Here is a 27363-nt window from a genome sequence, read left to right on the forward strand (position 1 = left end):
AGTTTTAACCACAAGTTTTTATTAACTGGTGTAGTGCACGTGTTGTTTTTAATAATACAGTGGTACCTCTAGTTACAAACTTAATTCTTTCCGGAGGTCTGTTCTTAACCTGAAACTGTTCTTAACTAGAGGCGTGCTTTCGCTAATGGGGCCTCTTGCTGCCGCTGCGCCGCCAGCACACAATTTCCATTCTCATCCTGGGGCAAAGTTCTCAACTCGAGGTAACTCTTCCAGGTTAGTGGAGTTTGTAACCTGAGGCGTTTGTAACTCGAGGTACCACTGTAGTAGCAATAATATTTTCAGTTGAGCTGGCAAGCTTGGTTTTTTTTGTATTGGTAGGTTAATGAAAAATGCCCTTTTTTGCTTCAAAAGGTACCAAACGTCTTGTGGAGGGGACTATAAACTCAGGAGAAACTTGTCTGATCATTGAAGATATAGTTACCACTGGTTCAAGTGTTCTGGAGACGGCAGAGACCCTTCGGAAAGAGGGGTTGAAGGTTACAGATGCTATAGTGCTTTTGGACAGAGAGCAAGGAGGGGTAGCCCTGTTGGAGAAGCATGGCATACGCCTACACTCTGTATGCACCTTATCTAAAATTCTCAAGATCCTTGAGCAGCAAGAAAAAGTTTCTCCTGAGATGGTGGCAAGAGTAGAAAAATTCATCCAGGAGAATATTATTAAACCACCTGAGCAAAATGGTACTCCTCCCGTGAAAAGAATGTGCAAAGAAATGAGCTTTGCTGCTCGGGCTGAACTGCCAGACACTCATCCCCTCGCTGCACAACTTCTCAGGCTGATGGAGAAAAAGCAGTCTAATTTGTGTCTTTCTGCTGATGTGACTAACTCCAAAGAATTGCTCCAGCTCGCTGCGACTTTGGGCCCTTCCATCTGTATCTTGAAGACTCACATTGATATTCTGGATGATTTCACCCAAGAAATAGCCAAGGAGTTGAGAGCACTTGCAGATAAGCATGAATTCTTGATATTTGAAGATCGCAAGTTTGCAGACATTGGAAATACTGTGAAGCATCAGTATGAAGGTGAATTTGGCATAACTACTAACCCCTCTCCTCTTTTCAACCTATAATGTGTTGCATATCTCTATAGGGCTGCATATGTTCCTAGTACTCTTAATTTGAAATGTTGATGTGGCCTTCACTGACTTGAAACTAGCTCTTTATTTTCAAGCCTTCAAGGGCCTTGCTTTTGAGCTGACTTTTATTCAAATTGTATGCTATATTGAGAAAAATAATACTGAGGAAACCAAGCCTGAGGCTAGCCTACAGGGTGCTAACAAATATAGAATATTGATATTCCATATCGTGATAGTACTGTGTAGTTATGACCTTGATAGGTGTAGAAAATATGACTTTGGACAATATTTCTACAGTGGTAATAAAAGTTGTGAAAAGGGTATCCCTGGTCAATCTCTTAAGTAGTTATCTGATTGCCAAAAAGACGCTTAACTGATACCTTGTCTGTTTTCTGTTTCAGGTGGTATTTTCAAAATAGCATCCTGGTCAGATATAGTTAATGCTCATGCTGTTCCTGGACCTGGAGTTGTTAAGGGATTGAAAGAAATAGGGCATCCTTTACAAAGAGGATGTCTCTTGATCGGTGAGATGAGCTCAGAAGGGTCGCTGGCCACTGGTGACTATACAAAAGCTGTGGTAAGTTGGAGCGTTCATCTCAACAAAATATCTTGAATGGTCTAGATCTCCCACCACCACCACCACCATCTGGGAGGAGGGGGGAAGCTCTTTTGAAAAGCAGCATTTCTTGGATTTTAATGTGCTACTTTAAGTTTCTCCAATTGGACATAGCCAGCAAAGATAATATTTGCTGGTGCTTTTTCTGGAATAGATCAGAATGGAAGTGTAGCAGCATAATACTGCAGTGAAATTAATGTCTGAGGAAAAGTAGTGGGAGTTTACACTTCTGAAAAATGAAAAACAAAGTTCTTGGGGGAGTGTGGGTAGGAATTGAGGGAAATGGGGTGAGGCAAAGGAAGCAAGGAGGTTATGTTTGTGATTGGCATGCTCATTTGCTAATGAGATAATGGTATCCATTGTGAACGGAGGTAAGTGGATTGTATGATGTTCTGATCAGTACAGTCTCTTGATTCTTTATCATGTCTTGATTTTGTTAAGGCTGCAAGTCTTTGTGCTTGCATAATAGCACCTTGTTTAGTATTTGTACCTCCATTCTAGAGCAAGAGTGTAAAGCATTTTCTAACTGCTCTTGTTTACTTGTTTTCCTTTAGGTTAAAATGGCAGAGGAACACTCGGATTTTATTCTGGGATTTATTTCTGGCTCCAGAATTATTGACAAACCTGAATTTCTTCATCTGACTCCTGGTGTTCAGATGCTGGCTGGAGGTAAGCAATTCTGTGGCACTTTATTTGATGGTACAAAATATTTATGAAAATACCAGAATAATTGAAATAATTCAGAGGTACACTCATAAATATTTCTGGTTTGTATGCTGGTGAGGGTGAAAATGCAGTCAAAGTCCCAAGTAGTTCCTTTCAGATTATACCCTTCCCTGTCCTAACATTAAGATTGCCTTTAGATTTGTATGTCTGGTTCTGCATTCCCTAGCCTTGGGTGAGAGATCACATCCAAATAGTCTCAGAATTGCCCAATTCATGTACTACAGTGAGGAGAGTGGGGAAGATGATAAACAGGTCTACAAAGTAAAATGTAGAAGTAAAACATACTAACCGTTCCACACTAGGAGCAGCCAAATAAGTTCAGTATCATAAAATACAATATACAAGTTCCCTAAATGTTCATAATGCTCTGTCCAGTATTTTCTTATTTCATTCACTGAAAACTAACTAGATATTAAGGTTACTGGAAATAATTTCCTACTTATCTGTGCTTGTATGCAAGTTCAGAATTTGTAACAGCAGACAAATCACATCTCTCACATATGTTTCCATGTGTCAATCGCTTGGTTTCCACTTGCACAGTGGAACTCTCCCCTGTAGCCTCCTGCGCTACACTGTAGGGTGCTGGAGGTCCCTCCAGGGCAGATCTTAAGGGTCTGTTGGGAGAGGAATGGGAAGTCCTGCTGTATGCGTGGATCTCTGCACACATAGGCTGCAAACCAGTCCCTGCTGTGTTGTATGCAACCTTGCAATGCTTTAAATTATATGCAAATATCAAGGCATATTTGCCATGGATATGCCAGTGAGGCTTTATGTTTCATATTTAATCAGTGTTAATAACCCTTTAAGAAAGCTGTTATTTTGTGCTATTTGGTTATTATTATTTGCTCTGATGTGCAGTACCTCATGTTGTTGATTATCTCATCTTGGTTAGATCCTTTTAGAACATGCTTATTTCCTGTGCACACTTAATAGCATTTTAATAATACAGTGGTACCTCGGTTTACGAACTTAATCTGTTCCGGAAGTCTGTTCTTAAACCAAAACCATTCTTAAACCGAGGCGTGCTTTCCCCAATGAGGCCTCCCGCTGCCAGTGCCCTTCCATCGTTCAGATTCCGTTGTAAGACGGAGGTAAAGTTCTCAAACCAAGACACTGTTTCCATTTTTGCAGAGTTTGTAAACCAAATCGTTCTTAAACCGGACTGTTCTTAAACCGAGGTATCAGTGTATAAGGATAAATCTGTACCCAGTGTTAGCATGGGGAACACTTTCTGGAGTTCACCAGCATTCTTGAAACTCTTTTATGAAGGAAACTCCTGGAGAGCAAGCATAACATGGCATATTTGTGATTGTGATCCATTGCAGGTGATAAGCTTGGGCAGAAGTACCTCAGCCCTCAGGAAGTGATTGGTAAAAGAGGTTCAGATATCATCATTGTCGGCCGTGGTATCTTATCTGCGCCCAGTCGCCCAGATGAAGCAGAGACTTATAGGAAAGTAGCATGGGAAAGCTACTTGCAGAGAATTGGTGCACAAAAATAGCACAACTGCTGTGTTTCATTAAGCAAACCAAATTCTAGAAGCAGGAAGGATCGAGCAGGTAATTCTTTCTTGTTATTTTGCCTAATGTTGTTGTATGTTAAAATTCTGCTATAAAGTTATTTGAGAATCAGTACAGAAATTGTAAATTTTGACTCTGAATTCAAACAGCTGTGTGTCGTCTGCTATCCCATTTTTAAAAACACTTTAAAGGGCTTTTTTTTTTTTAACTCCAGTGGTTTTGTGAACCACAGAGCCATAAAGATTGTGAGAAAAGAGGAAGCCAAGCAAATCCTGATCACATTGCATTTGCAGTTGTTTAAAGTTCTTAGTTGCTGTTCTCAGTTGTGTTAAAATGTAAGGACTGAGAGTGTAATAGGGCGCTAGGCCCTCTTCCACAGAGCCCTTTCTCCATCCAGCATTTGGTGCTTTAGATCATGATGTGAAATACGTTTCAAAATCTTGCTCAGGTGCAGAAATTGTGTGCCTTAGATATTAATATGCTTGTGTACTACGTGGAGATGATGCATTCCATTAATGATCTGCTACCTCAAAGCACATCCAGGATCCTTGCTTCTCAATTGCCTCACTGGTAAAATGCAGTGGTTGTCACAACAATAAAGTAAACTTCAAAAAGACTATGTTTAAATGGTATGAGAATGGGAAGATCTTTTTGTACATTAAAAACTCTGGATGATACCCAGTGCATGGATATCCTCTTCCTCCCCCTGAGCCCCCCCCCCAAAATCTGCCATGAAATGTCCCCAACCCTCTGGAGTAGAGGAAGGGCAAGTTCCACTGTGAGCAGAAGTATGTTCCACTTGCAGACAAGACAAAGTTGGGTGTCAATATATGCTTTTGTAAATTTCAAGCCCTTCTAGTGAACATTTGCATTCTAGAGATCTTGACTTAAAAAAAAAGAAATTTGTATCATTGAATAAAATTTAAGCCACCAGAGGGTGCTATAACCCTTTGTGTTTTTCAAAAGTTTCTTTACTTAGGGTTGCCATGCATCCGGAATTTCCCAGACATATTTGGAATACCGCAGTCATCAGCAGTGTCTGGACAGAAATCACCCAACTGGGAAAATCTGGACATATGGCAGCCCATGTCAGCAATGCCAATTTGGCCAATTTTTCCTTAAAATAGCTGCAAAATGTCAATTTTTTTGCAATCTTGCCAGAAAAAGCACAACTTTTCTGTCCGGATTTTCACTGTTTGAAATATGGCAACCCTACTTTACATAGACTTGTGTATTACTGTTTGGTCTTCCACAATAAACAACTGCTGAGAACTAAGAAAGTAAACTTACCTATTGTTTAGGACTTGCCAACTACTTTTGCTGGAATATAAATGTGAAAGCAGCTGTCTGCTGTATAAAATATTTGTCATTTGTGCTGCTTTGGAACAAAATATACAAATGCAGATGTACTCTTCTCCTAACCATCTTTAGGAGGTCCATGCAGGCTCAGCACTACTCTTACCATCTGTTTGAGTTACACCCCCTTTCTGTCATTGTCTGTGTATTCAGTGTAATATCTGTGTTGATATAAGACAGTTGATGGGTCTAGCCATACTTTTAACATTTCCCTAGAGCAGTGGTAGGCAGAGAGCATTTTTAAATGTGCCTGCATCACTCATATGGGTTGGTGTGAGAAAATAGAGAAGAGAAAATAGATACTCCTGAAATGCAACAGTTGGAGATGATTGAGAGGGAAGTGTCCAAGGCTGTCCCAAGTATAAAGAACTGTTTAATTGAAGTAGTAGATATTTAACAGCAAAGAACTGTGTTTTCACTTCAGTAAACAAAATAGGGGAGTTCTGTTTTGACAAAATGATAGTAGCTGGTTCTCCTTTGTTTTGTTGCACATACCTCCTTCATTTAGATCGGACTTATTGTTAGCATACATTACTATTTGTATGTGCTTGGCCTTAATTGGCATGGTTTTGGAAGCGGCCAAGGGAACAATGCTTTTCATTCAGGCACATCTCTGTAAAGAAATCTGTGTCCAGGGTTAATGTGTCCTATAATCTCTAATTTTACATTCCCTGGCTTCCTTCCATATGTTAGCAACATGAGAACTAGGTCACAATTTGTGTGGTTTTTTTTAAAAAAACCTCATTTGCATTATATACCATAGGCATTCCTAGCTGAGGCAGTAAATGAATTACAGGGAGACAGGCGCTGGATGTGCTAACCTCTGCTAGTTTATAAAACAACTTGAATTTCTTAATTGTATCTTTTTTGTAAAATAAGTGGGGTTTTTTTAAGTGGCTAGATTTGACTTTTATACATTTAAGCTGATGCAGTCTTTGGCGTTGTGGTCATCAGGTGATATTTCTTGTTAGACTGGTTGCTTGGCAAACTTCTGTGCCAAGGAAATGCAGTAGCTTAATGATGGCAAAAATATTCATTCTGCAGTTATTTACTGGCTTGCGGTACTTGTTGAAGAACCAAATCCATCAGAGATTGTTACTTCATTCAATACTAGGCACTGAGCCAACTACGCCAATAACAGTGATTCTCCATAACTGGCTGTTATTGAAATGCTCATTACAGATTATTATAGGAATGACACAAACACTTGATAGCCATTTAAATTCTGTAGTTCTGTCACATTCTCTGTTGAAGTGTTCAACGGCCATTTCATTCAGAAGGTGTAAGTGGCATGAGGTGCTTTGCAGTACCTAACTGTTGTTGTCTTCAAGTTTCCACCCCTCCTTTAATTTGGCTGCTTTACACTTTCATTTTGAGATGAAGCTGGAGCCAGTTTATTTTAACAGTGAAGGACAATTTCAGCCTTTTGTAACGTGGCCCTTTATCACTGTAAATCTGTTATAGGCAACCTTTCTTTGCTATTAGCCAAACAGTGCTTTTCCACTATGTCCAGCCACCATGATGTGTAAGAGACAACTTTATTTGTGTGAGTGAATTAATTAATGTGGTTAAGATGGAAAGTTCATAAGTTCTAGTGTGTCAGGTAATTGTACAACTCTTCTCATTCCTCCATCAATCCTGGCTTTGATTGATGAGTGTTCTATTTTTACATGCCATAGGCTGTTCTCTTCTTATTGGTTATGTTGCCATTATAAAGCCTTTAGAGGCCTTGAGGGAAAGGTGGCATATATAAATGTTAAATAAACACAGTTTGATGCTGGGTAGCAGATAGTAATTGTGTTCATTGCAGCAAGCTTAAACAGCCTATTGGTCTATGTCTGCACCTACTGCTCCAGCAGGAAATGAAAATAACTTGGTTTTCTCCTGGCAAATGCATTTTGTGACCTGTAAGGGTCAGAATGAGAGAATCAGTGGTAGCTTGGCTAGCCTTTTATTTATTTTATGTTGCCTTCTGCACTGAGGCTGTGATACAACAGTCTCTTAAATTACCATAAGAAATAGATATACTCTAATTCTCAAGATTATGTTTCTTTCTTTTTTAAAATTTGTTTTGCAGGCTCAACTAATGGATAAAAGAAATGCTTCCAAGCATTAGGCTACACAATTAGAGATAAGTTGTAGCCTTAAATTCATACTTGATGTATCTACACTGCACATGTAGGTGTTGGGAGTGATAGTTTAACTGGGAAGTTTAAGAAACTGTCATTAAAGTCCTAACAAAATTCAGTTTGCAGCTGCCTGCTATATTGAAACTGGACAATGTTTGCAGTAATATTGTATGTATAAGGGAAGTGTATAGACTCTTATTTTTTATAATTGCAGAGTCACGAAATGTTTTGAGCACTGTTCTTTCCCCAGTCATTGCAAGAACTTGAAGCAGCACTTCATTAAAATCATATTTGGGTTTGTGATAATGGTCTTTGTGTGCTTAAGACCTTTCATACATGTCATATTAAACCTGAGCTGCTGCTGTGATGCTATGGTCATTACTTGGTGGAGTAGGTGCAAGTGGCTACCCCATGTGCTTTGCAGTTGTCATTTTGCTACATGTCGGCTGCGTGGAATAATATGAAATTTTTCCCTTCCTGGGCTGCAGTAGTCCCACCACTCACTCGATTTTGCTTTTCAGCCCATCCAATTGTTTGCCTGCTGCCACACCTCTTCATTACAGATTATTGAACAGTGAACCTAGCAACTTTGCCCCTTGGACAAGGTGACGCAGCATTAAGGCTGATTTTTTCGCGAAGAGGAAATGCAATGTCACTGCCAACAAACAGTAAGCTTTATAAAACAAAAGTACTTTATACGCTGCCTCTCTGTAACTAGGCATTTAGAAACCTGATCTTAATACATTTAACACTGTGCTTCTTTAAAGATCTTTATTGTTCAGTGTTAAAGTAGATTAGGTTAAACCTAATGTGTCATATAGTGAGAACTAGTGAGCAGCCTTTAGAGGACCTCTAGTTGTCTCCTTTGCCAGCATGCAAAACTGGTGACATTGAACAGAAACAGAGATTATGTATCTTAAGTTTTGTGGTTAGTTGAATTATGCAAATATTACAGTGTCCACACTTGGGTTTATTTTATTTTCACCATGGGTCACGTAGTGAGCAAACAGGGGCTGATAAATTCAGGTTAGAAAGATTAACAACCAGATGCTAAGCATGTGTACTTGGAAGTAAAGTTCAGTGGGAATTAATCCTAAATAAGCATGCTTGGAGTCAAAACATTTCCAGCTACTTAAAAGCTACTGTGACTGCTGTAACGTGGAATTTCAGATAACTGAGCAGTTTGTAAGTGTACAGGTTAACCTAAAACTGATGGGCTGAACAAGCAGTCTTCCTTGTTTATATTAATTTAAATTCTGATAAAAAGTCCTTAAATATAGTGCAACACACCTTTTCATAAAAAAAATGGATCATGGAAGCAAAGGAATAAGTATACTCATAGCACATATATGCAATTGCTTTTATTTTTTTAATATAAAAATTTATTCTAAAAACTGTTTAACACCTGGATTTTTTTTTTTAAAAAAACAATGCTTCCACCACCTTCTCCAATGCTAGTTTTTCTCCCCTAAAAACCAGCAGTGACACAATACCCCTATGAAATGGACCTGCATGTTTTTTTCCTACCAAGATATGGCTGAAGCTGCTATATGGCACATTGTTCAATAGGTTGGCGCTTCCGAGGCATCAAGAGCTCCAGGTCAGTGACAACACATTCTGAGCACATCAGCGGGGCTTGGGTTAGAGATCTGCAGAGCACATGGGCTGCTACCCATTTGTCCTCAATGTGCAATAGAAGCCATCTCCTGCCATTCAAGTCAAAGTTTAGAATACTGTCCCACTGTAGAGGATTCAGTCTTCCTTTTTGGGAAGCGGTGAGGAAGCCAAGCAATTGTCAAGCATTCAACTCTCTCTTCCACCTTCAAGCACAGGGTCAATCAACTGTACCATTATAGGTCCTGTTAAGCTTGTTGAATGTGAAATCTAAGCTATGGGTGGAAATAGGTTTTCGGTAAAGAGGGTTTGAAGCCTACAAAAAAAGAAAAAAAGGAAGTGATATAAACAGTGTATTTACAGGGAGATTAAACTCTGGACATGAAAACCAAATGCAAGTTCTGCTAAAATCAATGGAATCTCATTTGTTTTCCCCTCCCCTTAATGTTATTTTGCTACTCTTTACCCATGCACTCCTAAAGTCTGTAATAGTGTTGTGTAGGCCTAGGTGATATATCAGTGCATCACCCAGGACCAGTATGACAGCCAGACTGTGATAGAGGCGTCAACTAGCACTGTATCACTGGTGAAACCACTGTCACTCCTGAGTCCCTCTGCCACGGGTGGGGTGGGGCTGGCAGAGACCAGCTGGTTTGTCGCTTCAGGAGTGACTGACTAGAAGAGCCCTCCAGTGTGAAGGCGGAGGCAGCCCCTCCCCCCAAACTGAGAGAGCCCTGATGCCTCACTTGCTTGGGGGGGGGGGCTGCCTCTCCCCACCTGACCAGCTCAAGGAAGCCACGCTGTCTCTCCAAGCAGGCAGGTGGCAGCCAAGCACATTCTCAAGCTCCCTGCATCTGCCTGCCTTGTGTCTTCTTCCGCTGGGGGTGACCAACTGCACCAAGAGCAAAGCCACAGCCTGCCTTCCTGGGCAAAGGCAATTTGAGCTGACAGTGCATTGCGGCTCTTCAGCTGCCGCCAACACAGCTGCTGCACGTTTGCGTCCCTCCACCCGAGCCACCTCTGCCTCCCTGCACACCATTCTGGTCTCAAGCAGCCTCCATGAATCCTTCCCTGAACAGAGTAAAGCGAGACTTTCCCTTCCTGCTCTGTAGTCCTCAGCACACATTTCTTCCCACCCCTATGCACTGAGCCCTTTTCCAGCTCTTTTCTGGTCCCCCCGCCCCAATGAAGTGAATGCTTACCATTTCATATCTTGCCCGGGAACGCTCACTTTGGAATCTGGCAAATTCCCGCCTGTCATGAATAGTGACCAGCAGCTTCCAAATTGCCAAGAGGACAATCCCCAGGAGCACAATGCTGCCTACCACAGCCAGTAAGATCATCATGGCATCAGGGGCAGTGCTACACTCTGGCAAGGAAAAGAAATGATCATCATTGATAAGGACACTATCTAAATCCAGTGTAAACATCAGAACTTGCCTTTTCAAATACAGGTATTTTATCAAGCCTGAAAGGTTCAAAACCAACAGCAGAATTTATGAGGCAGTATTTCAGAGACAACAGTTAACTATTAACATATGATCAGCTCTTCTAATTTATTTGCAGCATATATATTGTTGCAGCAGCAGAGTTTTTATATATCCCCAATCCAGCAAGTGGTTACTTCTGTGCACATATTTCACATGTCCTTTTGCTTGCTGCATGTGACAGCTCCATATGTATAACATTTTTAAGAACGGGTGGGGAACCTCAGCCTGGGCTCTTCCCAAGTTTCACCCTTTCCTCAGCCACACCCTTCCCAGGCCACATTCTTCACTGGTCCTATTTCACACGCTCCTTGAGCATGTTTGCCTGGCTCAGAATGTGTCCTTGAACTCTGATAATGCCTATTGCTTGTCTAGGTGGAAGCTAGAGAGGGGAATGTGAGTGCGTATACAAACTAGCCTACTTTACATAGATAAAATTTACATCCCTTGCTCTGCCCCGTCCACCGCTGGCATGCAGCCCCAAAGTCGCCTAGAAAGGAATGCCATCTGAAAATGATGCCCCACCCACTTCAAGCTCACAGCTTAGATAATTTGACAGGAGACTGAGACTGGGGCACGCCACTACATTCAGTTCCCTAAAGCTAAGGTAGGGCACAATATTGCCTAACTTTTTGACTACAAAAAGTATTAATTTTTAAAATTTTAAATCCAATATTGGACTCTTTCCCCAAAGTCTGGAGCTGTTTAGATCAGGAGCTTTAGATTATCATGCTAGATTCTTTTTTACTTTGGTCATAGTTAGACTTAAAAATAAGGGTGGGGATTAAAATAAGGGTGGGGATTTGGGTCTAGCCAATAAGCTTCAACTGGCTTGGATGTTTCTTCTGGCAAGAATGCTTGCAACACTGAGGTAAGTTGACTTCATCATCCCATCACACAAGGTCCTTCTGATGTGCTCCAGATGTGCCTGGCACTGATTACTGACCATCAACCTTCATCCCCTCTCACTAGTATTCTGTGGACCACTCCCTATGTGAATCTGTTCTTCTGGCTTAACCTACAAGCAGTCCCCCCCCCCCCCCCCAGTGAAAATTAATCAGTAGGCAGAGCAATCCAAACCCCTCTTGTGCTCAGCTGTCTCCTCCCAGCTAAGCTGGACTCTTGCAGGCTGCCTTCAACAGAGCAATGCAGAACTGTCCCTTTGAAATATACAGACACAAGGGAGTTCTATGGGCAGCCAGTGAAAGGTCTCAAAACACAGTATATGGAGGGCAGGGAGGCTGAGCTAGCCTAGGATCCATCAGCATCAGGCTCAATCACTGCACCATCTCCAGGCTGGTGAAGCAATTTAAACCCTCACTTTCAGCCCTGGCTGTTGTGCATGGCAGGGCTGTGGAAGTGGCCCCACCACACTAAAGCCCCCAAAGGGGGAAGGCTTGGTTCGCCTTAAATACCTAAAACTGCTTGTGTATTTTCTGCACATCTGAAAAGGGAAAGAGTATCTATGGACAACATCCAAACTCTTGTACACCCTTGTACCCTTAGTGGTGTTAAAATATTCTAAGGGATTCCACAACCAAACTTTTGCCTTGGTGGTATGGACAAACAGCACAAAGCATGTACGATATAACAAACCTGGTTCCTTGAGAACCGTGATGTTTGTCTTTCCACTGGTGAGTTCCGTGTAGGTGAACTTCATCACACAGTCCTTCACTGGGTAAGCACACAAGACTGAATGAGGGTCATCAGTTTCTGGAATAAAATGTAAGACAATCCTATTTATAACACAAAGATTTAAAACCCTAGCATATTGTGGCACATGTTGAAAAACATTTTAACCTATAACATATCCGCAGCATTAGATGCTCCCTTTGTTTTGCTGGGCATTTGTTCAGCGCATCAAAACACATGTTTGAATTACCATTATTTTGACCCCAGAAATGGAAGAATATGTTGAGATTCTAAGTCTCTTGGGTCTCTGGATTCCTTTCAATATGACGGCCTTCCTGTTGGTACATATGGAGCAAATTAGGAAACCATTCAAATGTCTAAAATTGTTGAAACCATTAACATAGTGAGTAGGTGAAAGATTGACTCAGCTGCATGCCTAAACATTTTGAAAGCTATGGATAAACACAACTCCAAGATTGCAAAGGAGATGTTGGTATGGCCCTGCCCTCCTTAAAGAGGAATTTCTATGTCTCTCTGAAAGAAGGCCAAACAAAACTGAAACTTGGAAGACTTTCTTTGGAAGAGGAAGTTTCATTTCCTTATGCCAATCTCCATGGAGGAAGTAATTGTCTGGAAATAAGCTTAATTTTGCAATCCAGTTGGAGCACAGGGAATAGCAGGGAGATGGAGATTAAAATATTCAACACTGATAAGGTCAGTGTTGCGCATTACAGAAAAAACATGCTGTGATGGATACGCTGCATAGGGTCAAGCAAAGGCATTAAACTGAATACAGTGGTACCTTGGGTTACATACGCTTCAGGTTACAGACTCCGCTAACCCAGAAATAGTACCTCAGGTTAAGAACTTTGCTTCAGGATGAGAACAGAAATTGTGTGCCGGCAGCGCAGCAGCAGCAGGAGGCCCCATTAGCTAAAGTGGTCTTCAGGTTAAGAACGGACCTCCAGAACGAATTATGTTCTTAACCAGGGGTACCACTGTAGTTATGTGGCCAGAGATCTGGGGCAGGTCAGAAAATTGCATCCTCAGGCAGATCTCATTGGCAAATCTCTCACTTTTGCCCATATGCAGTTTTTAAACACTACTTCGTTCCCTTGGGGAATAAGCAATCAAGTTTCTAATGGTAGTGCTTAGAAAAAGCAAAGCCACACTATGTATGTATGTACAGTGGTACCTCGGGTTAAGTACTTAATTCGTTCCGGAGGTCCATTCTTAACCTGAAACTGTTCTTAACCTGAAGCACTACTTTAGCTAATGGGGCCTCCTGCTGCTGCCGTGCCGCCGGCACACAAATTCTGTTCTCATCCTGAAGCAAAGTTCTTAACCTGAGGTACTATTTCTGGGTTAGTGGAGTCTGTAACCTGAAGTGTATGTAACCTGAAGCGTATGTAACCCGAGGTGCCACTGTATATATAAACTCTGTGACTACCAGCAATAGAATGACGCTATACAAAAAGTATTTGAAACATAGTTGAGCAATGCCATAGCTTAACAAAATTATAGCAGGAAGTAAAAAATAATATTCAGTAGCCTAGGCCAAAAGCCTGACAATAAAGTTTTGTTTCCACCACACAGCAAAACACCAAGGCCCCTCAGACACTTACGAGTGTCAAAGCCTGCGTGTGAAAACAAGGAAATCCCATTTACCCAGCAACTGCATGTTTCCACCCTTCAGGTATCCTTGAGCAGGTTACTTTCCATCTGCCTGTGCTCCTGCTCCCATGTTAAGAATCTGATATCTTCCCTTTTCATCTCTCTTACTGTGTGAGCGTTTGGCTGCTTGGCAGATGGCTTGTGGACCATGTCAGAAGAACAGACCTCTGCAGTCACTACAAAGAGCTTCTGTTTCAAAGATGCCTCAACCTTCATTGCTCCTGATAGCAGATGGCCCACAAATCCCTACCTGTACATGTACAACTTCAGACCAAACTAAGAGCAACTGGTATACAGACATTCAGTCGGGAGAGGAATCAAATATAACTCTGCTAAACATCTTGAATTAGTCGCATTTAATAAATGAATGCTCTTTAAACTAATTCTTTAAAATCGATTCAGTAGTGCATCACTGGAGAAGTTCTGATGGACCTTCTAAAACGGATGTCATGGAGGATGAGACACCTAGCCATAATGGAGGCTATGCACTGTCTCCATGAACTGTGGAGGCAATGCTGTGCCATGGTCAGAGGCAGAATAATTCTGAATTTCAGTTGTTGGAAATTGCAGGAGGGTACTCTTGTGCTCAGATCCTGCTTGCAGGTTTCCCACAGGCATCTATCTGGTTGGCCACTGTGAGAACAGGATGCTAGACTAGAAGGGCCATTGGCCTAATCCAGCCGGCTCTTATATTGTTATGAACCAGTTGTTGCTGATTTGCATCTACCATCATCCCTAACCATTGGCCATGCTGGCTGGCTGGAGCTGATGGCAGCTGAAGACCCAACCACCTCTGGAGGACCATGGGTTCCCTATCTGCTCTAGAGCCTTACCAAGAAGTTAAACTAGTAAACGTTAACCAACAAACTCAAACTAGCATGGGGACAAGCAAAGAAGGATGCCTTCACCATGGTATGGTTCCCCTTTACATACACAGCACAACAGGACAATGATCTATCCCCACAAACAGCATACAAATCAATTTGGCTAATCTGACCCAACAACCTACCCCCCCCCCAACAAGCCACACCACAATCAACTGAATGCAGCCAACCAAGCTTGGGACCTCTCGCATTATCAATAAAAATAAATACATAAACAAAGGACCTACCCATATGATGCTGACACAAACCCCAACAGTAATAATAGGCAATAGAACAAAAGAACAGAATCTCCACTCTCTCTTTCCCCCCAAATGCAGTGTGTTGATGACAAAAGTGTCTCTCACTAAATGTAAAGTAACTGTGAAAAAGACTGATTTGAAAGTGGAGACAACAGATACTTTGTAACAAAAAAATCTTTAACAAAAACTAATTAAAACAAACAACTTAAGTGGTATTTGAGGGAAAGCAGTGTATCCCACTGTTTCTCATGCTAGCTGTTTGCAACACTGCTAAAACCAAGTATCAAGTTCACTTTTTGAGCAATAAACCAACAATTTGTAAAGGCTCCTAGGGTCTGATCAGACATTCCATCTCATCATTTTTGAACCCAGCTACAGATTTTCAGAAGAATGCACACGAAAGGCCTATCTGGTTTAGGCTAATAAGTAAAGCCCTAATAACAAAAGGGAGATTGAGAAAACGAGGCACCTAAATGATGCCGGCTTCAATGCCAAGGGTTTGCACTCTGTCCTGTGGATTCCTTTTGCTTTCCTCTTGCCTTCGTTTTTGAATACTCCACAGACAACAGTCTCATTTTGAGGCGCAAAGTGCTGACAAAGTGGAGATGTTATCAAAACTGCAATCAATCCACTGTGTTTGCATTTCAAAAATGTGCTGAATGGTTTTTATTGCCAGAAATTGCTTGAAAGGTCATTTTTGAGAGAAAGGGGAAAGTTGTGGGAGGAAGGGGGGGCAGACACGGCTGTTTCAAGCAGTTTCTCCCCCGGCCCCCCAGTGGATCATATAAGGACAGGCTGTTATATAAAATGAAAAGGCCAGTCAGATGGGTTTGCAGGAAAAACCCATCTATAGCAGGTTTGGCTGCTGCATGTGAAGGTGAAGCAGAAGGGTCCATTCTCCTATATTATTCAACTTCTATATGAAGCCAGTGGGAGCTGTCATCCAGGAATTTGGAGCATGGATGGCACACATATTTCTCCTTATTCTGTCTGAATCAGGAGAGGCTGTGAAAGTGTTGAACCAAAACCTGGAAGAGGCTGGATCCCAATAGGACACTCTGGGGCAGAGGTGAGGAAGTATGTTTGAAGGAGTCTAATATGATCACTAATATGATCATTTTATGCTCTGTCCAAATTGTGGTGGCTACAGAAGCCATAGAGTCTATGCCTCTGTTGGGACCCCATAAAGGAGCAAGTAAGGAACGCAAATGTTTCAATTCAATTCTACCCTAGACTTGTAAAGCTGGTGCAAATCACTTCCCAAAAGTGGATCTCCAGAATTTTTCTGTTTGCACAGGAAGAACTTTGCATGCAATTCAGCACAATATTGGCTACGTTATCTCTGCAGAGCTTAAGCATATGAGTTTGGAAAGCAGCTTCAAACGAAAAGCCTGCATTTCAGGGTTATCTGTATGCATGTTGTTATCTGAAGTTAGCTTTTTGTGATTGGTAGGCATCTGTATTTACACAAGTAGCCAGAAGGGCTTTAAGGGGCATTTTTAAGAACACACACACACACACACACACTGCACCTCTGTGGCAGTTTTGGATGCCATTAATGAAAAAATCTGGACTTTTCTCCCTGGGAAAGTGGGTTGATAATGGAGTCACATTTAAATAGCAAACAAACTCACCACAGACAGACAAAGAGGAAGAAAAAAAGTATGTTGCAACATTTGCATTGGCAAATAGTCATTGTCTGTGAACTGGCGGGAGTGGGGTTGAGCCACAAGTACAGCTGAGCAGCTACAGCTGTGATGGTCCCCCCACCCCCGCCAATGCCACACCCACCCACCCACCCACCCACACCAACACAAAAATGGAATGTGACAAAAGGTTTAACACAACAGAGCTTGAAGTCCAGAGATACCAAACTACTCAGTCCACATGACAATGTACTCCAGACAGAGAGCGGCTGGCTATATCTGTTGCCATTAGATCATGCAGCAACAATTTTCTTTTAACTCAGAGGTGGACTGCAACTCCCATCAGCCCCAGTCTGCATGGCTAGTGGTAAGGGATGTTGGGAATTGTAGTCCAGCAACAAGTGGAGGGCCACAGAAGGACCACTGCTGCTTAACTGAAACAATTGTCTCCTATATCACTAGCCAATATATAGATACAATCGATATATTGTATAGATACAACCTCTCAGCTACTTCTTTTCCTACGTTATGCGCACGGTTGTTCTTTAATGTTCCTTTCCCTTACAACCCTAATACATCCAACCATTTGTCTACATTTTAACAAAATACATTCCAAATTCCCTTTCCCCTAAAGTGGTGAGACTTTGATAAGCAGCATCGACTTCTGCCAGGATTCTGCCTAGTTTATCTTGCCTGTACTTACTGAGAACATCCACTCGAGTAATGATCTCGTCCCGGCAGTGTTTTTGGCAGGTCTGGTTGTCAGCCAGTCTTCCTGAGTTAAACAGCATACACTCAATGCAGTCCCTTAGAAAGAGAAATGAGAGGAGATTGATAGACTTCCCTTCAAATCACATCCGCGTGCAGTGGAGTCTGCCCCCATAGGGAATGGGGCACTGCCTCACCAACCTCTGTTTACCCTCAGCTGGTCCCCATCTGCCTTCTTGCTTAGAACCAGTCCAGGGAAGTGGCACTGCCACCAGCTTCCTCATCCTTAGTCTCAAGTGTTCCCATTGTAGAACTCGGCAGGAAGGAGGATGGGAGCAAAACTAGAATTAGTGGGTTCTGTCTGTCACTGGTTTTGTCTATACTCTCTGGCTCCACCTACTGTTGGCCTCCCTATCCTCTGCCCCACAAGTCTCAGTGCACAGTAGCAACCACTATTTGCCTGAGAAAAACATGGACAGAGATGTTTTCTCAAAATAAAAACTTCCCCCCTCTGTGGCAACCACATATAAAGGCTGCTGCTGATTTTATTGGTACACGGGTCATGGCTACACATTTGTTTCTTGTATGTAAGGAGAAGCCGTTGCCATTCAAGAAGAAAAAGTCACTCTCTAATAATACTTTTTAAAAAGGAAGAAAGGGGAAGTGATAAGAAGAACCCTAAAAAGGATTTGCACAAGGAAATTATATTTAGGACAGTCCTGTTTTGTAGAGAAGGTATCCAACCTTTGGAGGCTAATACAGAGAATTAGCCAGTTAAGGCTGTGTAAAATTGAAATGAAAAAGAAAATACATATTGCTTCAGATCATTTTGCATTTTTTCATGCATTTCATTATACACAATACTATTAATGCATGCCTGCACAACATATGAACTGTCAAGCTGAAAACACAGCATACCAGGCACATATTACAGCTTCATAAACCTGTTTTTGCTATATGATTTAGAACTGGGGGGGGGGGGGATGGAGGTTGTCAGATACCTGACAGGTTCCAATACAAAAGCAAGGAGTGGCATTCAGCTTGGGGGTGGCGGGGTGTCACCAGCTGTACAAGCCTGAACAAGTGCCATTAAGCAAAACAAACATCCATCAATGCAAGCTAAATGGATGTTAGAACTATAGAACACAGCAACATAGGAAGCTGCTTTATATCAAGTCAGATCATTAGTCCTTGTCTATGCAGACTGGGAGTGGTTCTCCAGGATCTCGGCCAGGACACATTCCCAGTCCTGCTTGGAGATGTCAGGGATCGAACCTGGGACTTTATGCTTCCAAAGCAGCTGCTCTACCACAGAACTACATCCTTTGCTGCCTTCCATGAAGACAGACGGTAGATGCATGATCCTGGGACTGTTGAGTCTCCTACCCTCTAGCTCAAACGGATTCCCCCCAATTCTACCTTTTTAACTGCTGAGGCCAAAAACTGAGCCAAAGACTTCAGGTATGGAAAGTACTTCAAAGCTACAGTCTCATCTACAATAAGCCGTAATAAGCAGAGTGGACTCATGGATGTAGTCTTGGACATGTCGCATGTCTCAGCTGCAGATTCCCCAACTGAAAAATGGGAATATTGATGAGCTACCTCACTGGATTCTAGTGATAAGTAAATTTCAAGCTGTGATGCATCATTGCTTCCTGAATTTTTGTAGGTATATCGGCAGGTGGGATGGACACCAATGAAGCTGGAGCGCGACATAATCAGGCACTGTCATCAAGTTGTTATTAGAAGGGTTTTCACTCTAGCTAGCTCACACAATACCTTTTTGTGCTGCAGACGCCTGGGCAGGTAGGGCATTTCTCACACGTCTCTCCAAAGGCACCCGGTTCTGTGCACTGGCATTTCCCACAAATGCAGTTGCCTCGGCCGCTGCACATCTGGCCATCGTTGGAAAGGCACTGGCCCGTCTCTGTCGAGCAGTTGCAGTTCTCCCCAATGTAACCACGGTGGCATTTGCACTCCCCACAGTGGCATTCCCCATGACCTAGAGGCAAATTGAACAGAGCAGGCGTCACTTATGCTGCCAACAAAATGGGGACACAGTTCCAGAAGACAGCTGAAAATCCAATTAAGAGGCAGTAATGCTACCCAAGAGCCAATGTGTTCAATGATAAAAAGTCTTAGCTCAGCCATAGACTCACTGTGAGACTTTGGGAACATCACTGTTCTCACTGCTGGTCTGAAAAATGGGGATATTAAATGAGCTACCTCACAGGATTGGGTTGAAAGCAAACACATTAAAGATTGCAATACTGTGCAAATTAAAAGTGTTATGTAGTAGTAAAAAGGGCAATAGCAGGAATAAGTAAAAACTGACTATGGAGGGAGACATCACATTCAGCAAAAAGTGTCACCTACAAACTATGGTGTAGTTCTCACAGGCTGCACATGAGATGGTATTCCCATCTGTTGTCAGCTGTACCCCGTCAAACTGCAGGTGGGGACTAGCTTTACTGATTCCTCCCCACAACAATGCAAACCAGCCAACCAACAAGGATAAACAAAGCACATGTAACATACTTCTGATGCCATCCTCTACATAGGAATGTAGCAAAGCCCCAAATCATCAAGCTGGCCAGACATCTTATTTGTAACACATGTATCCCTTCCCTCTCCCCTTCAAGGGTATCCAAGGATGGTCCATTTTATCTTCGACCGCTGCTCGGGAGATGACAAGTTCCCGCAAGTTCTATCAAAGTCTCTCTGGGCTAATGGTTGCATGTGCATGCCCATCCCTTGGCCTCTAAATCTGCTTTGGAGGGGGGGGGGAAACAGCAAGTTTAGGGGTCACACTGGGAGTAGGAGGGAGAGAAAAAGTCCCATTGTGGAGGTGAACCTCATACCCCACTTAGCACTACATGGAATTCCACTCTTGGGCTCAACCCCAACACACTCAACACCAGAACTCAACAAAGGCTAAAATTAATTGGCATGAGAATAGCTACACAAGGACTGCTAGACTCAAAGTAAAAAGTAACAAGGCTATACATTTGATATGTTCCGGAATAAAGGACACTTTTAAAACAGGTGGCATCTCATTTGTAGATCCCACCTGGCAAGCGTAAGCTGTACAGCATACAAACCAAGGGGCTAAGCAAGAAAATTAAAATAGAAGCAAGTTCCTAGTTATTGTTTCAAGTGGAGCAAAAGTTCAGACACACTCTTTTTGGCTCTTGATTATTTCCTGATGCAGCTGAAGGAATATGTTCTTAGTTAAACCCCACCCTCTTTTTTTCATCCTCGTCTGTTTTGCACTAACAAATATTTAATCTTATTAAATATTTTCATCTCAGAGTCTCTTTCCTTGTTTTGAAATAACAGATTCTACTTTGCGCCAACACCAACAAACATTAAAAGGCTACTACAGACCTTGCAGCACTGCTGTTGACAATATTTTGCAGCAATCTCTCCCTGGAGGAATCATTTCTTAGCTGCTTATGATAAAAACCATTCACAGAGGTTGTGACTTGCTATTTAGGATACTTGGAAATAAGAGGATCTTAAAAAGCATGCGTATCTGAGCCAACCAAACAACTTCAGGCCAGCCACTTTGGGATGTTCAACATATTCGAAAAGTAGAGGTCCCTGGCTCCCCTCCTTAGACATTTGGGTGGGGGTGGGGGTGTGTAGAACCTGCAGTAACTTTCCTACTAGAGTCAATGAGGTTACATTGGAAAGAAAACATATATAACATAATGCCTTGATTTATTTAATTCCCCCCCCCCTCTATTCCAAAGGTGAACAGTCTTTGTTTTAATGTATTGCTATCACATCTGAACCTCACAGTGGAGTAGATTAGGCTGAGGAAAAGTGACTTGCATTGAAAGTTTCGTGGCTGAACCCAGCACTCACTTCTGCTTTCCTCGTACATGTCTCCTGGAACTGTAAGGGCATTGAACAAGGACTACATCACCCTAAAGTTTTGCATAATGTGAAGCAGGATGGAAGAGTATATTAGCGGTAACCTAAGGGCTGCAGGCCATTTCAACCTAAGAGGTGTTGGATACAGCCCCACCAGACTTTCTGGGAATCCTGTGAATGCTGCTTGACACTCCAAAGCCAGCATCACTTCCAGAGCAGCACATAACACACAAATAATAAACAAATTGTAGCAAAAGCGCTGGAGTGCTAAAGATGGTTTTTTATGCAGACAACAACTTTAAAACATCCAGGAATATAGATTGGTTCAGCTGTGAAATTCCCAGTTCTAACCACATAGTGTTAAAGCCAGTCCACAAGCCCATGTCCCCCATACCCACCTGACATCATAGGTGACGACAGGTGTGGGGCAGGTAAGGAAGCAGCTACAAAGAAAGACTTGCAAGCTTGCAACTTAGAAGTTATTTTGCTGTCAGCAAGCCCCACTTTATCCACCTGAAGGTGGCACTGATGGCAAGGTTGACTGCCAAGATACTAAACCAAGTGGTGTTTTGTTAATTTAAAAAAAAATGAATCATCAAATGAGACTGTCCCTCCTCTGTGGTAGCAGGTAGCTACTGTGGTATGTTATTAAGTATGGCACCACCCAACTTTTCTGAAAGTGTATTTGATGGTTTTGTCTGTTTCTAGAGAAAAATGACAACAAAGGCAGGTAGTTCTCAAAAGTAGCAGTAAATGCTCCTCCTGCCAGATGGGAGAAGTGCATGTGTTTTGACTCGGACGCAAACTGAGGTTTTGTGATGTGGAGAATTCCATTCAGAAAGAGAGGCACTGGTTAATTTTTGTTGTTTCCATTATTGCAAGGAAAATCTTTGGACACTTAAAAAGTTTGCTCAGCTGGAATTACCATGAAAGAAACTGAGCTGCAACTGGTTCATTACCAAGATTAAACCAGCTTCCAAGACACGAATGCATCAAGAATTCCCAAGCCTGTGGCAGTCTGTTTGATATTGGAATATAATCTCAGCCCAAGAAGGGAAAGTGCATTCTAAAAACAAGTCAGAGGTGTCAAAGCAACATACAGAGACTGGGTGACTAACACGTCTGAAACAGGGCATTCTGCCTACAGTACTTCAGTTTTAAAAAATGCTACGCCTGAAATTGAATGATTGCAGCATGTTTCAATTGGTGAATGAGTTATGTTGCTCTTGAAACAAAATGTCAGCTATATGATAGTAAGGTACCAGTATCAAACGTTTAAAGCATCTCTCTTTTGGGGGTGGGGGTAGTATCAAGAAACACACATCTGTACCCTAGCATCTGTTGCTGTTAAATAAATATATTTTGTGCACTTGATAAACCCACCATTCTTGTTTTGGTTTTGCATCCAATTTATTAATGCCGTTTGCTAGAAATATTTCACCTGCTTGCCACAAGGAGCTGCTTCTAGTCCAACTCTGAAATGAGATGTCAGATGTTTCCTGCTCTTCCACTGAAAGCAGTAAACCTAATTCCATGTTTAAAATCAATAGCCAATTTTATTAGAGTGCTCTTAAAAGAGAGCAGACTGACAACCTGATCGTTTCCATGCAACATTCTCAGAAGCTCTCTCCCCTAGATCTCTATGCTTGTAAAATCAGTGTCAGGCAAGAGTGCAGTCTGAGCAGGCAAGTGATTCACAACTGCCCTGCACCACCACTGGCCTGTGTACATATGGATGCAGGCTTCTGTGTGCACAGCCCCAAGCAGGATGAGGGGTTTTGTATTCAAATCGGAATTATGCTCACACTTCAACAGGGCCAGTGCAGTAGCTAGTGATACACACATCTGTACCTTTGGAAAAGAACCAAAACAGCTGGGAAGTTGGGGCGGGGGGGGGGAGAGTCTACACCTTAGCCTTTCCACACTACTGAGCCCTGCTCACAAAACAACTGGTCAGCAGGATGTAAATTTCTTTTAGGGCTAGGCACTTGTAGCACAGACTACAACTTAAATGTGTTGTAGGACAGAGTACAGCTGCAGGTTAAACAGTTGTGACCAAAGACACTTATTTTCTATGGATGGCCATTACTGTGGGATGAATACGGAATGAAATGGATGGCCATTACTGTGGGATGAATACGGAATGAAATGGACCTTTGTGAAGACTGGGTGTTTTCCAGCAAGTGATAGCAGACCCTTATTTTGCAGGATGAAAACTGACCAATGCCTTCGCTGAGCAACTGCAAATGAACAGCTCACAGTAAGGTAACAGCCTCTCTGTGGGATAGTTCATAGCCACCACCACAAATTACAGCTGTAATATGTAAACTGTCCCGATATTAGACAAAACAGAGATAACGGTATCACTCCTTCAAGCTTGGAGTCCTGCTGCTAAATTACTGCCACAGGAGATGAGAACACCATCATGTCCATCTAGCTCAGGACTGTCTACACGGACTGGCAGCAGCTACCCAGGGTTTCAGAAAGGGCTCCTGTTCTACCTGGAGGTGCCAGGGATTGAACTTGGGATTTTCTGTGTGCAGAGCGAATGCTCTGCCACTGAGCCACAGCTCTTTCCTTAAATATTATTGGTTTTGTTATGGTAAAAGGCGCTGCAGTTTGCCTCCCTTTAAATTACCTTCCCAACTCCCAGGAGATGCAAACAAGACACACAGGCCAGCTAAATCAACAGATTCATGAGTTGGGAACTTGCAGCAGTCCAAGAAACAATGCTGGTTTCACCAAAGCTATTCCCTTCTCAACAAGGGAGATGGATACATGGGACTGACTCAGACTCAAATTCCGAGATGCATCCCTTTGCAGCTAAATAAGCAAAGACTGGGAGAACACTGCTGTCTTGCTATTGTTCAGGGGCTTGGCAGGACGCTGCCCTGTCCTTCTCTGCCCCCATTTCATGCAGGAATCCTTGCTAAGTGAACAAGGCACAACAAAGAGACCATCTCCCTTCATCTCTTCCCTCCCCCTCACTTTCCGTTTTTCTCCACTCCTCTGCCTTTTCAGCAGGAGTGTCAAGAGCACAATACAAATTAAGAGATTTGGCACAGTTTAAGACACAGACCTCCACGCTGCAGCTTTTCTGCAATTTGTTTACAAGGACACATGCCAGTCCTCATTGCGTTTGTCTGGGTTTTTGAAAAAAAGGAAAGGAAAACAAAACCCAAGTGGAACCATTACAAATAGATTAAACTGGCTGAGTAGCATTTTATATTTCCCAAATGGAAACTCCTAAAAATAAATAAATGCATGATTGCCCGTGTGTGTGTGTGTGTGTGTGTGTGTGTGTGTGCGCGCGCGCGCATGGTGCTAGATGGGAGCTCTAATGCAGTCCAATTAAGTTTCCAGCATGGAGAGAGATGACTTATACAGAAATAAGGCAAACAAGCTAACTTCTGTCTCTTGCACCTTAAATCATAATGGGACTCCCACTAAAGTCAGCAGCAGGACTCCTACTTATTTTAATGGAGCTGGATTGCACCCTTATAAATAGTTGGCCACTGGGCAAACAGGATGCTGGCCTTTGGTCTGATCTAACAGGGTTCTTCTTATGTTCTAAAGAGAGGGATCAGAAACTTCAGTTGTGCTCACCACTACATGGTGGGAGAACAAAACATTACTGTTGAGAAAAAATGAAGTGGTCCTCAAATTATCCCTGAGCACAATTCAAAGTGCTGGTGTTAACCTTTAAAGCCCTAAATAAAGACATATATATTGGTCCAGGTTAATTTAGGGCAAGGGGTATCCAACATGTTTTGGACCACAACTTCCCCCAATCCCATTCAGCATGGCCAATAGTCAGGGATGCTAGGAGATGCTGTGGTCGAAACATCTGGAGGGCATCACATTGGCTATCCTTGATTTACAGAATGCTTTCTCCCACAGAAGACACTATCCCCTAGAATGCACAGACATCATCTGAGGAGGTGGGATTGCTCCAAGTCCCATTGTTAGCAAATGTTAGGTAGTAGTTACAAGCAGCGGGACCTTTTCTGCAGCAGCCCCCTACTGTGGAACTCTCTCTCCCCTAAAGCCTGCTATGGCAGCTCTGCACTGCTTCTTACATTGTTAGTGAAACGTTTGGGATCTGAGACCTAAAATGGTTAGGTAGCTTGGGATTCCGACTCACTAAAGCTAATTTTTATATTGTTTGCTGTTGTTTTTGTCTAGAAGACTCCAATTTATAAAGTTGATACTTGGGGCGTTTTACAGTAGTTTTACTGTTATTTCTACATAATGTTGCATGCTGCCTTGCAGGCTTTGTTTGGTGGGATTCAATTTTTTAAAAATAAGTAAGTACAAACTTTAGAGGAATGCAGGAAAAAGCTTTGAACTTTGGAAAATCTAGAAGGTTGAGTTTAGAAACAGGGTATAACGAGAAGCAGTTCCTTCTTAGGCAAACAAGTTAAACAGCTTCCAACAGAGTTATTTCCATGACTCAAGAAAGGAGCATTAGCTTCTGTCTACATTCCAAAATAGCACAAATAAGCACGCATCATACCCTGCTACACAGTGAATTTTGCACAAGGTAGCAGAAGCTCTCCCAGATGTTTTTCCTGGGATGGCAGACTACTAGGGCTAAAAGAGATTAACCAACTGTGAAGATGGGCAAAGCTAGAGCACTACCAGACTCAAGAGAATAAAAAAAGATTCCAGCAAGACATGAATCTGCACAGTTGCTTGTATATTGTGAAATCAGACTGTGCACAATCTATAAGCTTCTGAAGAAAACCCAGCATCACTTTTCCCAGCTCCCACAATTTCTGCTTTTTGCTTTGAAACAAGAGGGAGGATGCCTGAGCAAAAAACCCTCACAGAAACAACTGAGCCTCAGGACAAATAATTAAAAAGTTAAGCCAACTTGTCCTCCCTGTTCCACTATCTTCTGCCCACACACACTACTGTAACTGGAAAAAATTATGATAAATATAATAAATCAAGAATGAGAGGATGGGGGGTTGATGTAAAAGCATCCACTATTGGTCACTTTCTGCTAGTTATTCCGCTCACTGTATTCTGGCAACGTGCTGCTCACCTGCTCAGCAGGATCACATATAAAAAGAAACCCAACCCAACCAATGAATGTGTGCACTCCAGTTGTACACTTAGGCCTATGTTGTGCAGTAGAACTTAATGCAACCTCGTAGGGATCCTTTTTCACCCCAAGTGAGAGCTGCAAGCCAAAAGGGGGCAGGGGGAGGGGGGGAAAAGAAATGCAATGCCAACAGTGGCTGTATAGATCCAAGAGCTGGTGGTTCCATTTTCCAGACTGTAGTACAAGGAGACTGGAATGCCCCCAATAACACATTTCTTCACCTAAGAAAGCAGCATACATGTTGTAGCACTGGGGTTATATGGACACCCCACCCTGGGTGTATATGAAAAGATGTGCCTTGCCCACAGAAACTGCAACAGGGCAATTCCCAAACATATTTCAATAAGCTCACCATTATGCATAATGAAGCATTGGGTTCATTCCCCTCACAAAGCTACAATTCCCAGAGTGATTTAACAATCAGTCCCTCTTTCTCAGAGCACTCTGGAACAACTCTTAACTCTGAGGTGAACAAGGGTCTCCTGGCAACTCTCAGCACCCTTAAGAAACTACAGTCCCCAGGATTCTTTGGAGGAAGCCATTAGCATTTCAAGTGATGCAGCAGGGCTTTAAATGGATGGTGCAGATGATGCCTTATGCAACAAGTCACACAGATACACAAACATGCCTCATTGGGAGGCAGTATTTGGAAAAACACAGCTCTTCCAAAACATTACACTTCTTTAGACTACAGCACCCTCAGTCTTGCCAACCCTTCTCATATAAATCATTCAGCATTCACAGATGCAGTTATTACTTAGAACATCGTCTTTTTCCAGTTATTCCTAATGCCGTTTATTTTGAGTCAGCATTTTCCATTTAGTCTGTGTTGTTTTGTTTTTTTACAAAAACCACAGACTTCAGCCACTACAATTGTCTTCATTATTATTATTATTTATTTGCAAATTTAACAAAGAAGGGAAACAAAAAAGAAATTTTAAAAAATGAAGGGAGAAAAAAGAGGCACTATATAAACAACAACAATAATTAAAAACACTGTCAGTTCACATTAAGGATACCTAGATCATGAAGTCATTATAGTCTTTCCA

General features: G+C 42.2%; 2 protein-coding genes across 4 annotated transcripts in view; one reads left to right on the forward strand and one right to left on the reverse strand.

The window, feature by feature from the left end:
- The window catches only part of UMPS (uridine monophosphate synthetase), a 55693-nt gene that overhangs the window by 1715 nt on the left and 26615 nt on the right, over window positions 1-27363 (forward strand). Inside the window, exons 3-7 of one of the 3 annotated variants that reach the window (XR_014159079.1) lie at window positions 373-1041; window positions 1496-1671; window positions 2265-2379; window positions 3762-3995; window positions 7963-8843. Coding sequence is in view for 1 of the 3 variants with exons in the window: in XM_081872941.1 (XP_081729067.1) it covers window positions 373-1041; window positions 1496-1671; window positions 2265-2379; window positions 3762-3937 (1136 nt within the window). In the remaining 2 variants the exon portion in view is untranslated. Of the gene's footprint in view, window positions 1-372; window positions 1042-1495; window positions 1672-2264; window positions 2380-3761; window positions 4586-7962; window positions 8844-27363 lie in introns of those variants that run through there. The other 2 variants (XR_014159078.1, XM_081872941.1) reach the window with 2 other exon arrangements.
- ITGB5 (integrin subunit beta 5) overlaps window positions 8788-27363 on the reverse strand; it is a 78950-nt gene continuing 60374 nt past the window's right edge. The window contains exons 11-15 of the mRNA XM_081871487.1: window positions 19105-19327; window positions 17321-17424; window positions 12139-12255; window positions 10258-10424; window positions 8788-9371 (exon numbers count right to left, since the gene is read on the reverse strand). Of these exons, the coding sequence (XP_081727613.1) occupies window positions 9276-9371; window positions 10258-10424; window positions 12139-12255; window positions 17321-17424; window positions 19105-19327 (707 nt within the window). The 3' untranslated portion in view covers window positions 8788-9275. The remainder of the gene's footprint in view (window positions 9372-10257; window positions 10425-12138; window positions 12256-17320; window positions 17425-19104; window positions 19328-27363) is intronic.

This window comes from Podarcis erhardii, assembly GCF_964252035.2.
Source record: "Podarcis erhardii genome assembly, chromosome: 1".
Classification (NCBI taxonomy): Eukaryota; Metazoa; Chordata; class Lepidosauria; order Squamata; family Lacertidae; genus Podarcis; species Podarcis erhardii.